Here is a 19,574-nt window from a genome sequence, read left to right as displayed (position 1 = left end):
TTCGTCATCTCCGAAGTTGTTTCGAGCCCACGACGACATTTGGCGGGAAACGACAGCCATCTTTGAAGTATTTTGAAGCCAGTTGAAATATGCGAATGTGAATTTCAAAATGGCTGTCCCAATTGGAAATGGACGCTATTATAAACTTTTTCCAGGCGATGTTTCACCGAAACGTGTGCTTATTCAAGATCTCAGTGAGCCGGGATTGCTGTCAAATTCGTTCGTGCAAGGTTTGTGCAAAAAGCGCCCATTTGCTACATTGTATACATTTTAACTGACACTGTTCCCTTGGGAGGTTTTTTTGCACGAAAATCACAGCTCAACGAGATATGATGCGATCCAAAGGAGCCTCCAGAAACGGGCAGTGCGTTAACAGGTTAATCTAAGAGATAAAACGTGCAGCGTGCATTACAGCCTCCATTGGACGAATTGTATAAAAGGGCTAGTATGGTTTTATAACAAACGCTCTGATTGGATGTTGTGGTGTTTTGCATAAAGCCTTGTAAACATGTTTACGACTTCATGTTACATCGTCACTTTGTTTTATCAAGGAGAAAGAAAACCACAAAGTTTTGAGTTCTACCAAACTCATTCTCACAACTCACTAAAATGGCAAACACATTTTCTGTTTCTTAATCAGTGGTTTACATGGGAGCTAGGCAAAAAAGAAACAGAATAATTCATTGTCCTGGGGTTATCTTATCCAATGTTTGGTAAAAGACCCTTCCACGGTTTCTGTCGCCATCTTGAATTGGTTGGACAAACATGGCAAAATTTACAGTAAATGTATGGGAAAAGCGAGGAGTTTGATACCCAATAACATAAAGAAAATTAACATTCTGCAATTCCTATGAATAACAAGGTAAAGATACCTAGCAAAAGATTTTATTGATGAAATTTGAAGCTACGCTGGGAAGCGAGAAATTGCATTGTTAGTTTTTTCATACAAATACTTATATTTTTCCGCGCAAATGGCGGCTCGGATTTCAGACAAATGTATGTAAAAATGAAAAAAAATTTGCGGCTTTCCTTGTGAGACTACATTCCCCAAATTTGATCAATAAACTCGTTTACCTGGTATCTTGAGTTTGTAATTCAAATATATTTTGCAATTGAAGGCGTAAGCGCAAGCGCCTTGTTGGCCTGTCCCCTCCCTCGTCGCTCCCCTTTTTGCTGTCTCCTTCTCCTCGGTTTCCCTCTCCCGCCTCTCCGGTCCTGGTCTGCCCCGTCCCCAGGCCGTGGGTCGGGGGTGGCCTCCTCGCCTGCCCCGCCCCCGGTGGTGCCGGGTGTCGCCCCCCGTCTCCGCCCCTCTCTCTCTCGTCCTCCCGGGGCCGCTCTCCCCTGCCCTCTCCCTCTCCCTCCTCTCCGTCGGGGGTTCTGGTTGGTCCCCCCCCCCCCCCCCCTCTGGTCCCCGCTCCCTGGCTCTCCCCCGCGCCTCCTTCCCCCCCCCGCCGCCTTCCCCCCGCCGTTCTCTCCTCCTCCTCTGTGGGGTCTGCTCTCCGCCCCGCGTTGCTGGGCCCGGTGTCCTCCTGCTGCGGTGGGACGTGCTGCCGCCTGTTCTTGCTCGTATTTCTGGCTGATTCAGGATTGATCGATCCCACGCGCTGCATGCGAATGGAGTGTGGCTGGCCAGTGCGTTCTCGGCTTCAATTAGATTTTTCCCATACATTTACTGTAAATTTTCCCGTGTTTGCCCCCTTGAACCAAGATGGTGGCAGAAGAAGGAAGGGTCTTTGAACCCAATCGAACACCAATCGCTTTCAAGACTGGATTTAGTAATCAACCGTCATAGAACTCACAATTAAAACTTAAACATTTGATTACCAAACTCCTGTTTGTTTTATTTTTTTAATTATGATTACTCCCGCCTGATCTACTTACTTTCTGGCATCAAGAGGTGCATTCCGAACAAATGGATTAAGTTTGATTGCGTGCGATGTTGTTCGATTGGTTTGATTGGTTTGGTAATCGAACTCACAGCAAATTAGATGCTTGATTTTGTTCACTGAATTTTGGTTCGATTTTGTTTGGTTAGATACCCCAGGAATTGTGTAATGAAAATTTTCTGTAGTGCTTAGCCATTACCTCTAAATTATAGGCTTAAGTTGCAGAGTTGGAGTAGCTTACATCCTCAAAATTAATAAATTATTGGTAGCTTGAAGTTACTGTAGCTTTCTGTCATGAGGTAGCCCTAATGTTTCACTTTTTTATTTATTTTAGGGATTGTTGTAAAAGTCTACCCCACAAAATCTTCAAACAGGTATGGCAAGCTTTGCAAGATTGTTTTGAAGGAGGATGTGGAAAAACCAACGAGAAATGCACCATGTGCTGTGATCAACACTTTCATGTTGGGAGATCTGGCAGATGAAGGGTCTAGAATCTGTGAGGGCGACCGTGTGGTCTTATCAGAGGTTATTGTTGAATGTTCTCCAACTGATGAACATCGGTTTCAGCTAATTGCGTGGAGGGAAAAATCTGAAGCATCTGTTTGGGTGATAAATTCGAAAGGAAAGGTAAGAGCCAACATAAGGACAAAGACAGGGACAACATCATCTGATGAGATTGAGGAGCCAGACCTCACAAAAACGGCTAATAACTTTGATCACGGTGCTGACTCCGGTGAAGAAGGCAATGTCCTGTATGAGTCATGTGAATATGACTTTTCAAAGTCAACATCTGCAGATGGACAAGGTGTTAAGCAAACCAAGAAGAAAGTCTTTGAAAAACGGAAAGGAAAGTTTCATCTCGGCCCCAAAGGAGTCACGCCATCAACCTCGCATGTAAAAAGAAGTGTTAGTGACGTGGTTGTCCTACTTGACAAGGGCGAAGCAAAAACGGTGATGAAAACATTTGAAGAAGATGAGTACTATACACACGGTCGATCAACGAATGCTCACTCTAAGGCCCAGCCGAGAAAGCGGAGCCATGATTCAGACAAAAATGTCGGTACTAATAAAAGACCTGCAAATACACCAAATGCAGGTACACCAAATGCAAGTGCTCCAAATGCAAGTGCACCGAATGCAAGTGAACTAAATGCAGGTGTTGGGAGTGTAAATGCAAGTCATGCACCGCCTGGGTCGCAAATGCCGAGCATAGCAGTTGAGTCAGGTGGACAAACTATGATCATGTCACAAAAAACAGGCCCAAAAGGAGCTGGATCTTTAAGCCTTAGCATAAAAAGTGCTAATCCTGATCAACCATCTAATATACAATGCACTCACATTGAAATGTCACCATCCGGAGTGTCAACAAGAATCTGGAATGGTGTGAGAGATCAATCCCAGATGAGTGCCGCTCCCAGTGATTTGCCGCAACTAATGGCTCCAGAGGCTGGCTTTTCATCAACAAAAGCCTGTGAAGAGGACAAAGATCTCACAACAGGTATAAGAGATGTGTGTTTCTTTATAGAGCTTTTAAAACCATGGCTACGGGTGCATTATGCATTAATATAGTCAACTCTCTTCTAATCAAATGGACATCTTTATAAGATGGACACCTCTACAACCAAGATGGACACCTGGTGTCGGTTCTATCGTAAATGATCTAATAAATGCCCAGGGCCTCTATTAAATTTTAGGGGTCCTGAGGGGGGCGCTAAATAGATATGAGGCATTTATTAGAGAGGGGCATTTATTTCAATTTTACTGTAACAACGTCAACAAAACAAAAAAGATGCGTCTTTTGCTTGCGGAATAAAAATAGAAAACAGAGTACGATTGGGAGAAAATTCTTATCTGTGCTAATGCAAAACCTACAGATGTCATTCATAGTTGGATGTCGAAGTCTTCATCGTCATCGGGGTCAAACATGATGGCATTGTTGGCCTCTTCGATGTCCAAGTTAAGCAAGAGCTAAACAAATATAATTGCAAATTTTCTTGGTTTTCGAGGCAATTCTTTGGGGGCATCTATTAGACACGGGGCGTTTATTAGAGAGGGGCGCCTAATATAATTTTTACACCTCAGGGGAGACGTTTATTAGGTAAGAAGCATTCATTTGAGAGTGGGCATTTACTAGATCATTTACGGTATCCCTGCTGTTTTTAAGTAACTAAACACCCTATAAGACGGACACTTCGAAGAAGCACTGTTTGAGCGGTCCTGACAGTCGCTGTTTTGGAGAGAGTTGACTGTAGTATTGTAGTTCAATAATAAAGGGGCAGACCTAAGTGTCTAATAGATCTTATTGAGGTAGTAGACACTCTAAAGGATCGCAGCCCAAAATCAACAATGTTAGGTATTTTCAAGCCAAAAATCAAGGGAATTTGGGTGCAATTGTGTTTTGTCAGCAAATAGACAACAATGAGAGCACCTGATTTGTGGATTTCCAATGGAACACACTGCAAGTGTCTTCTTATTTCTGTTATAGATGATCTCAAAGACAACCCCAATGAAGAGGATCACATTATGCCAGACTTTGAACAGGAGGAGCACGTGTTTAAGTCGGCCCGCAGATTGTCATCTTCGTCTGCTGATGCTAACCAAGGACATGCCACTAGAGGATTGTAAGTTACTTGTGCTATTAATACAGCGGATTAGGGTTGAGCGTTTAACAGTCTCAGTTGTCATGTTCATTGTCACAACTGGTTGATTGCATTGCGTTGTTGGGCGAAATGACAGCTATTGCGAGGTGGCTCGTGACTCATGACAACCAACGCGACAACCGAGACTGTTAAGGTGATTCCACGGAATTGCATTGCGCATCCTTGCTGCGCATAAGTTTTCGCGTCATTTAGTGCGTGCACGAGTGCGCGCGCACACAGAACACTACGAGATTCCCTTCAGGCTAAGCTTGGTAGGGAAATAAATGGTCGTTTTCTCTCAAACGAGCACGGTGACCCCCATTTTTTAATGCATTAATTTAAATGTCATACGGTTGTCTACAATATATCGCGATTTAAAGAAAAGTTTAAAATTCTACATTGAGATATTTTAATTTTAATACCGTAAAAACACGTTTTTAGGTAGTGCCGTTAACGTGCGCACAAAGCAAAATCTTTAATTTCTTTCATTATCTTAATTCCTGTACAATAAGATTAGTTTTTAATATAAGATCAAAGTCTATTTTGTTGAACTAGACTAATACTTAAATGCAAAAATGATTTTTTCCTAGAAACAATAGTTCCCCATTCGATTACTAGGGTTCCTAATATATACCTCGCGTTTCGTATATTTACTATAATGCCCATCCATTTTACACAAAAACTAGCGCGGTGACCCCCATTTTTTATTTCATTTTTTTAATGCTCATAACATAATTGTAACCTGGACCAAGTTTCAGAAAATTTTTAATACTCCTTCTATTTCAGTGGAATCACCTTAAACGCTTATCTGAATCCACTGTAATATCTCGATGTTGTTGCTTGTGTTCACAAATTTTATGACACAATCAGTTTTGGTTTTTATGTGAGTGGCTGATAGGTTAGTGCACAAGATTCCTCATTTAGAGGTCATACTTCAAGCTTTGGCTGAGCTGTTGTGTTTTCTTGGGCAAGACTTTTTAATGTGCACAGTGCCTTTTTCTACCCAGGGGTATAAATAGTTACCAGTCAATTTTTACTAGGAAAGGCAAAATGTTGGGGTAGTGGCAGATCTTGGGGAGGGGCTCGGTTGCCCTGGGCTCTCGCCTTATTTTTTGGTAAAAGACATTTTTTAATTACTTTCCACTGCTAAAAATTGTTTGGGTTTTGGGTGTACACACAAAAAAGCACCTCCCCCCCCTCCTAAGTTCAAGGACTGGATCTGCCACCATGGGGGCTCACCTGCAATGGACTGACATCCTATCTGAGGTGACCCTAGGTAAATTAGAAAGGGAATTATTGGTCCGGTAATACGAGCAACATTTTTGTTCAACTTGTCTCGCAACATTGTTGCATTGCAAGTTGAACGAGTTGTTGCCCGTATTACTACCGCGTGCTCAACTTGTCTCGCAACAAATTTCGGTGTTGCAAGTTGCAGCAACATGTTGCACAAAGTAGAACCGAGTTCTACTTGTTGCAACAATATTTTTAAACTTGCAACAACGAAATTTGTTGCGTGACAAGTTGAGCGCGCGGTAGTAATACGGGAAACAACTCGTTCAACTTGCAATGCAACAATGTTGCGAGACAAGTTGAACAAAAATGCCTTTTTTGTTGCTCGTATTACCGGGCCTTTAATCTTCATTGAGTTTAGTGAGGTTTTCTTGGTAGAAGGGGTAGCAGTAAATTATAACTGTGGACTACAGGGCCTGAAAAAAGTTAAGTGATGTCCAGTTTTCTTCCCCTTCTGGAGAAACTCCCTTTGTGAAAGCCCTGCATCCTGTTTATTGTTTGCTTGTATTTGCAGGGCTGAAAGAAACCTTGGAATTCCTCATCATTTGAAAATGATAGACGAGGACTTAATATCCACAACCAGTGTAAAAAGTATGATCCCTGAAGACTACACTCCAGTGTCAAGTCTCTTGGCAAGTCAGGAGTCCTCAAGTGGTTGGTAGCATGCAGCTGTTTTAAGCTTAATAGGTCTTATCACGATTTTCAACTCCATCTTGATAAGTAGGCAAAGCGGGTAGAAATTACAGTGTTTGTATGGGAATCCGACAGCAAATAACTTTTACAAAAATTGAATTTTGGACAACTTATGAGTTGTAAAGTAAAGATGCTTGGCAAAAGTTTTTATTCACCAAGTTTGAAGGTTGTCACTGCGCTAGAAAGTGTTCAGTTGCGTTTTTAATTTCTCCATACATTTTGTTTATAATTTTTCCCGCGAACCGCGTCAATCATGCGGGGGAAAAAATTTGGGAGTATAAAAAGGCGTTTTTCAACCAAATCTTTTTTTTTTTTTTTCATTCTCCTCCTCGTTTAGGTGTCAAGAGGTTCCCTCTTCACCAATCCCTCGATGCCAAACGACTAAGAACATCCCCAGGACCTTCGCATCGCTCACCCTCGCCTGACCGAGCTGGCAATACGTTCAGTGGCCGTAGCAGGAAGACCTCGCGAGCGGCTGCGGATTATACAGTACCACCTGGTTACACAACCCTCGCTAATCTACAACCTGAAACGACGGTGAATGTGTACGGCGTTGTGAAACTGTTTAAGCCGGCCTGGAAATGTCGAGGCACCGACATGTGTTCTGTGTTGGTGCTGATGGATCCGACCATCGCGGAATCCAGCACTGGTCTGGAGTGTGTGGCATTCCAGCCGAGCGTCACCCGCCTGCCGGCTGTGCACAGGATTGGAGATATAGTCCGTCTCCATCGCATCAAGATTTCCCAGTACCAGGGGCGACTTCAAGCCAAGTCTACGCGAGGATTTGCAGCGATTGTGTTCGACAGGGACACCGAGCTGCCGGTGACCGCAGAGATGGCGCGGGTTTCCAGCTCGACTTTTACGCTGACGCAGAGCGATAAAGAAACCGTCGAAAGCTTGAAGAACTGGTGCGAAGTTCACCCCGTTCTCTTTCCTCAGTGCAACTCAGTGACTATCTCTCAAATCAGCCCGGACACCTACTTCGACCTCACTTGTCAAGTTCTCGGTATAGCGTTGCACCGTACTGTGGACTGCGTGGTTCTGTACGTGACAGATGGCAGCCAACCTAAGCACGATTTGCGGAAGTGTTCCGGCGAGGAATACAACGTGGTCGAACCTCTCAGCAATCGCTCCAGCGAAGACGACGACGTGATCTCTGTGTTCTTGTACGGCTCTCACTCCGAAGTCGCCCGCTTGTTGGTGAGAAAGGGTGGCTATGTCATTCTTCACAATGTACATTCTCAGGTACTGAAAGATGGCGGGTCTGTTTGCAGCGTGCTGGATGTCGTGAGGCCTTATTTGGAGTTGTGCCTGCACAGGGGTAGCGCTTTTGGGCGTGGTCTCTCTGTTTTGTCCCCGGACTCGCCGGAAGTGAAGCAGCTCAAGAAGAAACAGGGCTTGTAATTTACCGGAACCTACCCAAGAACATGTCACAATTTTTTGCGGCTGTCTTCGTAACACTTAAAGTTTTATTCTTTCTTCTCCTTGTGTAAATATTTTCTGGAATTGTACATAATGTTGTATTTTTACCCTCAAATTTTTAAACTCATCTCCGAGCGCAGTGACTTTCTCCAGATCAACTTAAACGTTGTCTTCGATTAATCCTCACTTCATATTAATAACTCCTAACACATTGAAATTACTATCTTGCGTGTGCGGTATTCACGTTCATTTTTGTGTTCATATTCATCGTCATTTCATTTTAAGAAAATTGTAAAACCGGAAAATGGTGAAAGGACACTGCAAATACATGTTCCTGTTTATCTCAACTGGCAACAATAAAATCAGGTCTGCTCTCTAAAAGCGTTTGTTTATGTTATCTTACATTTTCTTTTACTTTTTACGAGGGATATTTTTTGTCATTTCAAAATTGGAAGAGTCGCAATCTCGTTCAATGATGAGAAACGCCCCTGTGAACGATGTTGTGACATTCGCGATGACGTTATGTAAAGCGTCTTTTAATCTTCTAAATCTACAAACAGCTAGAAATCTATTTCCAAGAAACGACAATAGCAGGGTCACAGTTGAAAAACTCATTCCCTAAAACTCTCATCCCCACGATTTTCGTAAGTGCGCAACAAAAATTGCGGGTGTTGCATAAAACTTTTTTTACGTGAAAAATAGCACGTAAGTTTACAGGACCTATATACATGTAGGTCCCGTATCTTCAATGAAGTTAACAAGTACTTTTTCTGAGAGGTGAAAGGGAAGGGTTTTTTCTTTATTTATTACTTAAATCGCGCTTTGTAATCCACTACTTACGTTTTGAACTCGTCATCGAAAAATATAAACAACAACAGATTTTCGAGAGATTTCAAAGTAAAATCACAATTGCGTATCATTTCTACTCATTTATTTTCTCAGTAAATGTGAACTGATGCAGTCGAGCCTTTTATAGTACAAAAATCAAATCAGCAAAAGATGTCATTGGGTGAAAGCAGCAGGAGTACTCCAGCCGAACATGCTGATATGATTGCAAATGACCGAGACGAAAAAAAGGCAAAGAAGAGCAAAGAGAAACAAATAAGAAAGAAGAACAAGAAAGACCACGCGACATTGAGAAGATGTATGAAGAACATTTAATTGAAGAACATGCTGCTAAAATGAGAATACTTAAAAAGAAGGAGCAGCTACGTGATCTAAAACTGCAGTTATTAACCAAAAAACTTATCCATGACGATTGAGAATACGTTCAATACTAAGTAGAATTTATTAGAAAAAGGAAATTAATTGATCATGTTGAGTTTTTTTTTTTTTTTTTACAATGAAATGATTAGACAAAACATTCTTCTGTTAATATTTAGTATTTTTCTGAATCTTCCTTTACCTTATTTATTTAAAATAAGCTATACTAGAAACTTTCTTCACCGTTATCGATTGTAACAGAGTCGCAGTCGGAGTCATTAATAAAGCCACTAATACAAAGTTAAGTGAACCCGTAAGTTACCCCGTAAGGCAGACACTTACGAGTGCGCTCAGTATGTTCCATGCAACACCCTTAAGTGTACCCGTAGCAGATTCGTAAGTGCCCTACTTAAGTGAGCACTTAAGTGGACGTTTTATGCAACCTGGCCCAGCCCATCATTTTCCGAAGCATAAAGCGACTAGAAGTAGTATTTCTACTCCCCTGTGGATGAGATGCTAGACCAGGGTTACCCCCAGCCCGAACCATTAATAACGGAGTCCAACGCATTAACTAACCATAACTGATTAGGCACCCACGCCTCCCGTGTAAAAGATGAAGCTTTCAATGGTGCCAACAAAGAAAAGAATGGGTATAAACCATCCTCGGATACCCAAGCGCAGTTAGTAGGGGCGACATGAAGTACTGAGCCGCAAAAAAGTATCCACATATCCACTGTGTATCCACATATCCGCTGCGTATTCACTAATCCACAGCGTATCCACGTATCCACTGACTTATCCACTGCGTATTCATTTATCCACTTAGTATCCACTGCATATCCACTGCGTATCAACATATCCACTTATCCACTGCGTATCCACGGAGTATCCACTGCGTATCCACATATCCACTGCGTATCCTTTATCAACTGCGTATCCACCTCTCCACTGAGTATCCACTACGTATCCACTTATCAACTGCATATCTACCTAATCACTGCGGCGTATACACGTATCCACTTTTCCACTGCGTATCCACTTATCCACTGCGTATCCACTAATCCACTGCGTATACATCTGAGTATCTACTGCGTATCCACGTATCTACTGCGTATCCACTGAGTATCCAATGCATATCCACTGCGTATCCATTATCCACTGCGTATCCACTTATCCACTGAGTATCCACTGCGTATCCACTTATCCACTGCGTATCCACTAATCCACTGTGTATCCACTGACTATCCACATATCCACTACGTATCCACATATCCACTGCATATAACTTATCCACTGTACCACCTATATTGTATATCGTACGTTTTTTATTGTGTATCTTAGATTTTTTAATACTTGTAAATAGGAGGGCCACGAGTTTGTTAGCTTTATAGCTATTAAGTGCTACCCTCTATAAATAAAGACGTTACTTACTTACTTACTTACTATCCACTGGGTATCCACTGCGTATCCACTAATCCACTGTGTATCCACTGACTATCCACATATCCACTGCATATAACTTATCCACTGCGTATCCACCTATCCACTGGGTATCCACTTATCCACTGCGTCTCCACCTATCCACTGCGTATCCACATATTCACTGCGTATCCACTTTTCCACTGCGTATCCACCTACCCACTGCGTATCCACATATTCACTGCGTATCCAATTTTCCACTGCGTATCCACTTATCCACTGCGTATCAACATATCCACTGCATATAACTTATCCACTGCGTATCCACCTATCCACTGGGTATCCACTTATCCACTGCGTCTCCACCTATCCACTGCGTATCCACATATTCACTGCGTATCCACTTATCCACTGCGTCTCCAAATATCCACTGCGTATCCACATATTCACTGCGTATCCACTTTTCCACTGCGTATCCACTAATCCCCTGCGTATACATCTAAGTATCCACTGCGTATCCACTGAGTATCCACTGCATATCCACAGCGTATCAACATATCCACTGCGTATCCATTATCCACTGCGTATCCACTTATCCACTGCGTATCCACTGAGTATCCACTGCATATCCACAGCGTATCAACATATCCACTGCGTATCCATTATCCACTGCGTATCCACTTATCCACTGCGTATCCACTGAGTATCCACTGCATATCCACAGCGTATCAACATATCCACTGCGTATCCATTATCCACTGCGTATCCATTTATCCACTGCGTATCCACGTATCCACTGCGTATCCACATATCCACTGCGTATCCATTATCCACTGCGTATCCACTTATCCACTGCGTATCAACCAATCCACTGCGTATCCACATATCCACTGCGTATCCACATATCCACTACATATCCACATATCCACTGCGTATCCACCTATCCACTGCGTATCCACATATCCACTGCGTATCCACTTTTAAACTGCGTATCCATTATCCAAGCGTATCCACTTATCCACTGCGTATCCAATAATCCAATGCGTATACATCTGAGCATCCACTGCGTATCCACATATCCACTGTGTATCCATTATCCACTGCGAATCCACTTATCCACTGCGTATCCACTTTCTCCACTGCGTATCCACTTATCCACTGTGTATCCACATATCCACTGCGTATCCACTTTCTCCACTGCGTATCTACTTATCCACTGCGTATTCACTTTCTCCACTGCGTATTCACTAATTCGCTGCGTATCCACTGAGTATCCACTTTGTATCCACTGAGTATCCACTGCGTATCAACATATACACTGCGTATCCACTTTCTCCACTGCGTATCCACATATCCACTGCGTATCGATTTTATCCACTCCGTATCCACATATCCACTGCGTATCCACATATCCACTGCGTATCCACTTACCCACTGCGTATCCACTTTCTCCACTGCGTATCCACATATCTACTGCGTATCCACTTACCCACTGCGTATCCACTTTCTCCACTGCGCATCCACATACATATCCACTGCGTATCTACTTACCCACTGCGTATCCACTTTCTCCACTGCGTATCCACATATCCACTGCGTATCCACTTTCTCCACTGGGTATCCATTATTCACTGCGTATTCACTACCCACTGCGTATCCACTTACCCACTGCCTATCCACTTATCCACTGCATATCCACACATCCTCTGCGTATCCACTTATCCACTGCGTATCCACATGTCCACTGCGTATCCATATATCCACTGCGTATCCACTTATCCACTGCGTATCTACATATTTACTGCGTATCCACTTATCCACTGCGTATCCACATATCCACTGCGTATCCACATATCCACTGCGTATCCACTTTCTCCACTGCGTATCCACTTTCTCCACTGCGTATCCACATATCTACTGCGTATCCACTTACCCACTGCGTATCCACTTTCCCCACTGCGCATCCACATGCATATCCACTGCGTATCCACTTACCCACTGCGTATCCACTTTCTCCACTGCGTCTCCACATATCCACTGCGTATCCATTTTCTCCACTGGGTATCCATTATTCACTGCGTATTCACTACCCACTGCGTATCCACTTACCCACTGCGTATCCACTTATCCACTGCATATCCACACATCCACTGCGTATCCACTTATCCACTGCGTATCCACATATCCACTGCGTATCCACATATCCACTGCGTATCCACTTTCTCCACTGCGTATCAACATATCCACTACGTATCCACTTTTTCCACTGCGTATCCACTTATCCACTGCATATCCACTGCGTATCCACATATCCACTGCGTTTATACTTTCCCACTGCGTATCCACATATCCACTGCGTATCCACATATCCACTGCGTATCCATTATTCACTGCGTTCCCACTTATCCACTGCGTATCCACTTACCCACTGCGTATCCACTTATCCACTGCGTATCCACCTATCCACTGCGTATCCACATATCCACTGCGTATCCACATATCCACTCCGTATCCACTTTCTCCACTGCGTATCAACATATCCACTGCGTGTCCACTTTCTCCACTGCGTATCCACTTATCCACTGCGTATCCACTTACCCACTGCGTATCCACATATCCACTGCGTATCCACATATCCACTGCGTATCCACATATCCACCTATCCACTGCGTATCCACATATTCACTGCGTAGCGTACCACCTATCCACTGCGTGTTCACTTTCTCCACTGCGTATTCATTATTCACTGCGTATCCACTTACCCACTGCGTATCCACTTACCCACTGCGTATCCACATATCCACTGCGTATCCAAATATCCACTTTGTATCCACTTTCTCCACTGCGTTTCCACCTATCCACTGTGTTACCATTATCCACTTCGTATCTACTTATCCACTGCGTATCCACTTACCCACTGCGTATCCACTTATCCACTGCGTAGCCACTTTTCTACTGAGTATCCATTATCCACTGCGTAACCACTTACCCACTGCGTATCCACTAATTCGCTGCGTATCCACTTATCCACTTCGTATCCACATATCCACTGCGTATCCACTTTCTCCACTGCGTATCAACATATCCACTGCGTATCCACTTTCTCCACTGCGTATCCACTTATCTACTGAATATCCACTGCTTATCCACATATCCACTGCGTATCCACATTCCCACTGCGTATCCACATATCCACTGCGTATCCAGTATTCACTGCGTATCCACTAATCCACTGCGTATTCACTTACCCACTGCGTATCCACTTATCCACTGCGTATCCACCTATCCACTGCATATCCACATATCCACTGCCTATCCACATAACCACTCCGTATCCACTTTCTCCACTGCGTATCAACATATCCACTGCGTATTTACTTTCTCCACTGCGTATCCACTTATCCACTGCATATCCACATATCTACTGCGTATCCACATATCCACTACGTATCCACTTTCTCCACTGCGTATCCACATATTCACTGCGTAGCGTACCAATTATCTACTGCGTATTCACTTTCTCCAATGCGTGTCCATTATTCACTGTGTATCCACTTATCAACTGCGTATCGACATATCCACTGCGTATTCATTATTCACTGCGTATCCACTTACTCTCTGCGAATCCACTTACCCACTGCGTATCCACATATCCACTGCGTATCCCCTTTTCCTTTTGTATCCACTTTCTCCACTGCGTATCCACCTATCCACTGTGTTACCATTAACCACTTCGTATCTACTTATCCACTGCGTATCCACTTATCCAATGCGTAGCCACTTTTCCACTGAGTATCCATTATTCACTGCGTAACCACTTACCCACTGCGTATCCACTAATTCGCTGCGTATCCACTTATCCACTGCGTATTCACATATCCACTGCGTATCTACTTTCTCCACTGCGTATCCACCTATCCACTGTGTATCCATTATCCACTGCGTATCTACTTATCCAGTGCGTATCCACTTACCCACTGCGTATCCACTTTCTCCACTGCGTATCAACATATCCACTGCGTATCCACTTTCTCCACTGCGTATCCACTTATCCACTGCGTATCCACATATCTACTGCGTATCCACATATCCACTGCGTATCCACTTTCTCCACTGCGTATCCACGTATCCACTGCGTATTCACATATCCACTGCGTATCCATTATTCACTGCGTATCCACTTATCCACTGCGTATCCACATATCCACTGCGTATCCATTATTCCCTGCGTATCCACTTTCCCACTGCGTATCCACTTACCCACTGCGTATCCACGTATCCACTGCGTATCCACTTATCCACTGCGTATCCACCTATCCACTGCGTATCCACCTATCCACTGCGTAGCCACTTATTCACTGCGTATCCACTGCGTATCCACATATCCACTGCGTATCCATTATTCCCTGCGTATCCACTTACCCACTGCGTATCCACTTACCCACTGCGTATCCACCTATCCACTGCGTATCCACTTATCCACGGCGTATCCACCTATCCACTGCGTCTCCACTTACCCACTGCGTATCCACCTATCCACTGCGTATCAACTTATCCACTGCGTATCCACCTATCCACTGCGTATCCAGTTATCCACTGCGTATCCACATATTCACTGAGTATCCAACTATCTACTGCGTATCCACATATTCACTGCGTACCACCTATCCACTGCGTATCCACTTTCTCCACTGCGTATCTATTATTCACTGTGCATCCGCTTATCCACTGCGTATCCACATATCCACTGCGTATTCATTATTCACTGCGTATCCACTTACCTACTGCGTATACACTTACCCACTGCGTATCCACATATCCACTGCGTATCCACATATCCACTGCGTATCCACATATCCACTGCGAATCCACTTTCTCCACTGCGTATCCACTTATCCACTTCGTAACCACTTATCCACTGCGTAACCACTTATCCACTGCGTATCCACATATCCACTGCGTATCCACATATCCACTGCGTATCCACTTATCCACTGCGTAACCACATATGCACTGCGTAACCACTTATCCACTGCGTATCCACATATCCACTGCGTATCCACATATCCACTGCGTATCTACTTATCCACTGCGTATCCACATATCCACTGCGTCTCTACATATCCACTGCGTATCCACATATCCACTGCGTATCCACTTATCCACTGCGTATCCACATATCCACTGCGTATCCACTTTCTCCACTGCGTATCCACTTATCCACTTCGTAACCACTTATCCACTGCGTAACCACTTATCCACTGCGTATCCACATATCCACTGCGTATCCACTATATCGCTGCGTATCCACTTTTCCACTGCGTATCCACTTTCTCCACTGCGTATCCACTTATCTACTGCGTAACTACTTATCCACTGCGTATCCACATATCCACTGCGTATCCACTTTTCCACTGCGTAACCACTTATCCACTGCGTAACCACATATCCACTGCGTAATCACTTATCCACTGCGTATCCACATATCAACTGCGTATCTACTTATCCACTGCGTATCCACATATCCACTGCGTCTCTACATATCCACTGCGTATCCACTAATTCGCTACGTATCCACTTATCCACTGCGTATCCACATATCCACTGCGTATCCACTTTCTCCACTGCGTATCCACTTATCCACTGCGTAACCACTTATCCACTGCGTATCCACTTATCCACTGCTTATCTACTTATCCACTGCGTAACCACTTACCCACTGCGTAACCACTTATTCACTGCGTCTCCACATATCCACTTCGTATCCACTAATTCGCTGCGTATCCACTTATCCACTGCGTATCCACATATCCACTGCGTATCCACTTTCTCCACTGCGTATCCACTTATCCACTGCATATCCACTTATCCACTGCGTAACCACTTATCCACTGCGTATCCACATATCCACTGCGTCTCCACATATCCACTGCGTATCCACTAATTCGCTGCGTATCCACTTATCCACTGCGTATACACATATCCACTGCGTATCCACTTTCGCCACTGCGTATCCACTTATCCACTTCCTAACCACTTATCCACTGCGTAACCACTTATCCACTGCGTATCCACATATCCACTGCGTATCCACTATATCGCTGCGTATCCACTTTTCCACTGCGTATCCACTTTCTCCACTGCGTATCCACTTATCCACTGCGGAACCACTTATCCACTGCGTAACTACTTATCCACTGCGTATCCACATATCCACTGCGTCTCCACATATCCACTGCGTATCCACTTTCTCCACTGCGTATCCACTTATCAACTGCGTAACCACTTATCCACTGCGTAACCACTTATCCACTGCGTATCCACATATCCACTGCGTATCCACTATATCGCTGCGTATCCACTTTTCCACTGCGTATCCACTTTCTCCACTGCGTATCAACTTATCCACTGCGTAACCACTTATCCACTGCGTAACCACTTATCCACTGCGTATCCACATATCCACTGCGTCTCCACATATCCACTGCGTATCCACATATCCACTGCGTATCCACTTTTCCACTGCGTAACCACTTATCCACTGCGTAACCACATATCCACTGCGTATCCACATATCCACTGCGTATCCACTAATCCACAGCGTATCCACTAATTCGCTGCGTATCTACTTATCCACTGCGTATCCACATATCCACTGCGTATCCACTAATTGGCTGCGTATCTACTTATCCACTGCGTAACCACTTATCCACTGCGTAACCACTTATCCACTGCGTATCCACATATCCACTGCGTCTCCACATATCCACTGCGTATCCACTAATTCCCTGCGTATCCACTTATCCACTGCGTATCCACTTTCTCCACTGCGTATCCACATATCCACTGCGTATCCACATATCCACTGCGTATCCACATATCCACTGCGTATCCACATATCCACTGCGTATCAACTAATTCGCTGCGTATCCACTTATCCACTGCGTATCCACTTTCTCCACTGCGTATCCACATATCCACTTCGTATCCACATATCCACTGCGTATCCACTAATTCGCTGCGTATCCACTTATCCACTGCGTATCCACATATCCACTCCGTATCCACTTATCCACTACGTATTCACTTTCTCCACTGCGTATCCACATATCCACTGCGTATCCACATATCCACTGCGTATCCACTAATTCGCTGCGTATCCACTTTCTCCACTGCGTATCCACTTATCCACTGCGTAACCACTTATCCACTGCGTATCCACTTATCCACTGCTTATCTACTTATCCACTGCGTAACTACTTACCCACTGCGTAACCACTTATTCACTGCGTCTCCACATATCCACTTCGTATCCACTAATTCGCTGCGTATCCACTTATCCACTGCGTATCCACATATCCACTGCGTATCCACTTTCTCCACTGCGTATCCACTTATCCACTGCATATCCACTTATCCACTGCGTAACCACTTATCCATTGCGTATCCACATATCCACTGCGTCTCCACATATCCACTGCGTATCCACTAATTCGCTGCGTATCCACTTATCCACTGCGTATACACATATCCACTGCGTATCCACTTTCTCCACTGCGTATCCACTTATCCACTTCCTAACCACTTATCCACTGCGTAACCACTTATCCACTGCGTATCCACATATCCACTGCGTATCCACTATATCGCTGCGTATCCACTTTTCCACTGCGTATCCACTTTCTCCACTGCGTATCCACTTATCCACTGCGTAACCACTTATCCACTGCGTAACTACTTATCCACTGCGTATCCACATATCCACTGCGTCTCCACATATCCACTGCGTATCCACTTTCTCCACTGCGTATCCACTTATCAACTGCGTAACCACTTATCCACTGCGTAACCACTTATCCACTGCGTATCCACATATCCACTGCGTATCCACTATATCGCTGCGTATCCACTTTTCCACTGCGTATCCACTTTCTCCACTGCGTATCAACTTATCCACTGCGTAACCACTTATCCACTGCGTAACCACTTATCCACTGCGTATCCACATATCCACTGCGTCTCCACATATCCACTGCGTATCCACATATCCACTGCGTATCCACTTTTCCACTGCGTAACCACTTATCCACTGCGTAACCACATATCCACTGCGTATCCACATATCCACTGCGTATCCACTAATCCACAGCGTATCCACTAATTCGCTGCGTATCTACTTATCCACTGCGTATCCACATATCCACTGCGTATCCACTAATTCGCTGCGTATCTACTTATCCACTGCGTAACCACTTATCCACTGCGTAACCACTTATCCACTGCGTATCCACATATCCACTGCGTCTCCACATATCCACTGCGTATCCACTAATTCCCTGCGTATCCACTTATCCACTGCGTATCCACTTTCTCCACTGCGTATCCACATATCCACTGCGTATCCACATATCCACTGCGTATCCACATATCCACTGCGTATCCACATATCCACTGCGTATCCACTAATTCGCTGCGTATCCACTTATCCACTGCGTATCCACTTTCTCCACTGCGTATCGACATATCCACTTCGTATCCACATATCCACTGCGTATCCACTAATTCGCTGCGTATCCACTTATCCACTGCGTATCCACATATCCACTCCGTATCCACTTATCCACTACGTATTCACTTTCTCCACTGCGTATCCACATATCCACTGCGTATCCACATATCCACTGCGTATCCACTAATTCGCTGCGTATCCACTTATCCACTGCGTAACCACTTATCCACTGCGTATCCACATATCCACTGCGTCTCCACATATTTACTGCGTATCCACTAATTCGCTGCGTATCCACTTATCCACTGCGTATCCACATATCCACTGCGTATCCACTTATCCACTGCGTAACCACTTTTCCACTGCGTATCCACATATCCACTGCGTATCCACTTTCTCCACTGCGTATCCACTTATCCACTGCGTAACCACTTATCCACTGCGTATCCACATATCCACTGCGTCTCCACATAGCCACTGCGTATCCACTAATTCGCTGCGTATCCACTTATC

The 19,574-nt window shown here is 44.4% G+C and overlaps 1 protein-coding gene across 1 annotated transcript; it reads left to right on the top strand.

Moving 5' to 3' along the window:
* Window positions 1–4: 4 nt before the first annotated feature.
* LOC144647022 (uncharacterized) lies at window positions 5–8,311 on the top strand. The gene is made up of 5 exons (XM_078506766.1): window positions 5–230; window positions 2,221–3,384; window positions 4,372–4,507; window positions 6,330–6,469; window positions 6,846–8,311. The coding sequence occupies exons 1-5, from the start codon at window positions 110–112 to the stop codon at window positions 7,910–7,912; spliced, it is 2,628 nt and encodes an 875-aa protein (XP_078362892.1). The 5' UTR covers window positions 5–109; the 3' UTR covers window positions 7,913–8,311.
* The last annotated feature ends 11,263 nt before the right edge of the window (window positions 8,312–19,574 follow it).

The sequence above is a fragment of the Oculina patagonica genome, chromosome 3 (genome assembly GCF_052425735.1).
Source record: "Oculina patagonica isolate OP01 chromosome 3, crgOcupat, whole genome shotgun sequence".
Lineage (NCBI taxonomy): Eukaryota > Metazoa > Cnidaria > Anthozoa > Scleractinia > Oculinidae > Oculina > Oculina patagonica.
Note: the sequence above shows the minus strand (reverse complement) of the source record. Positions and strands in the feature narration are given on the sequence as shown.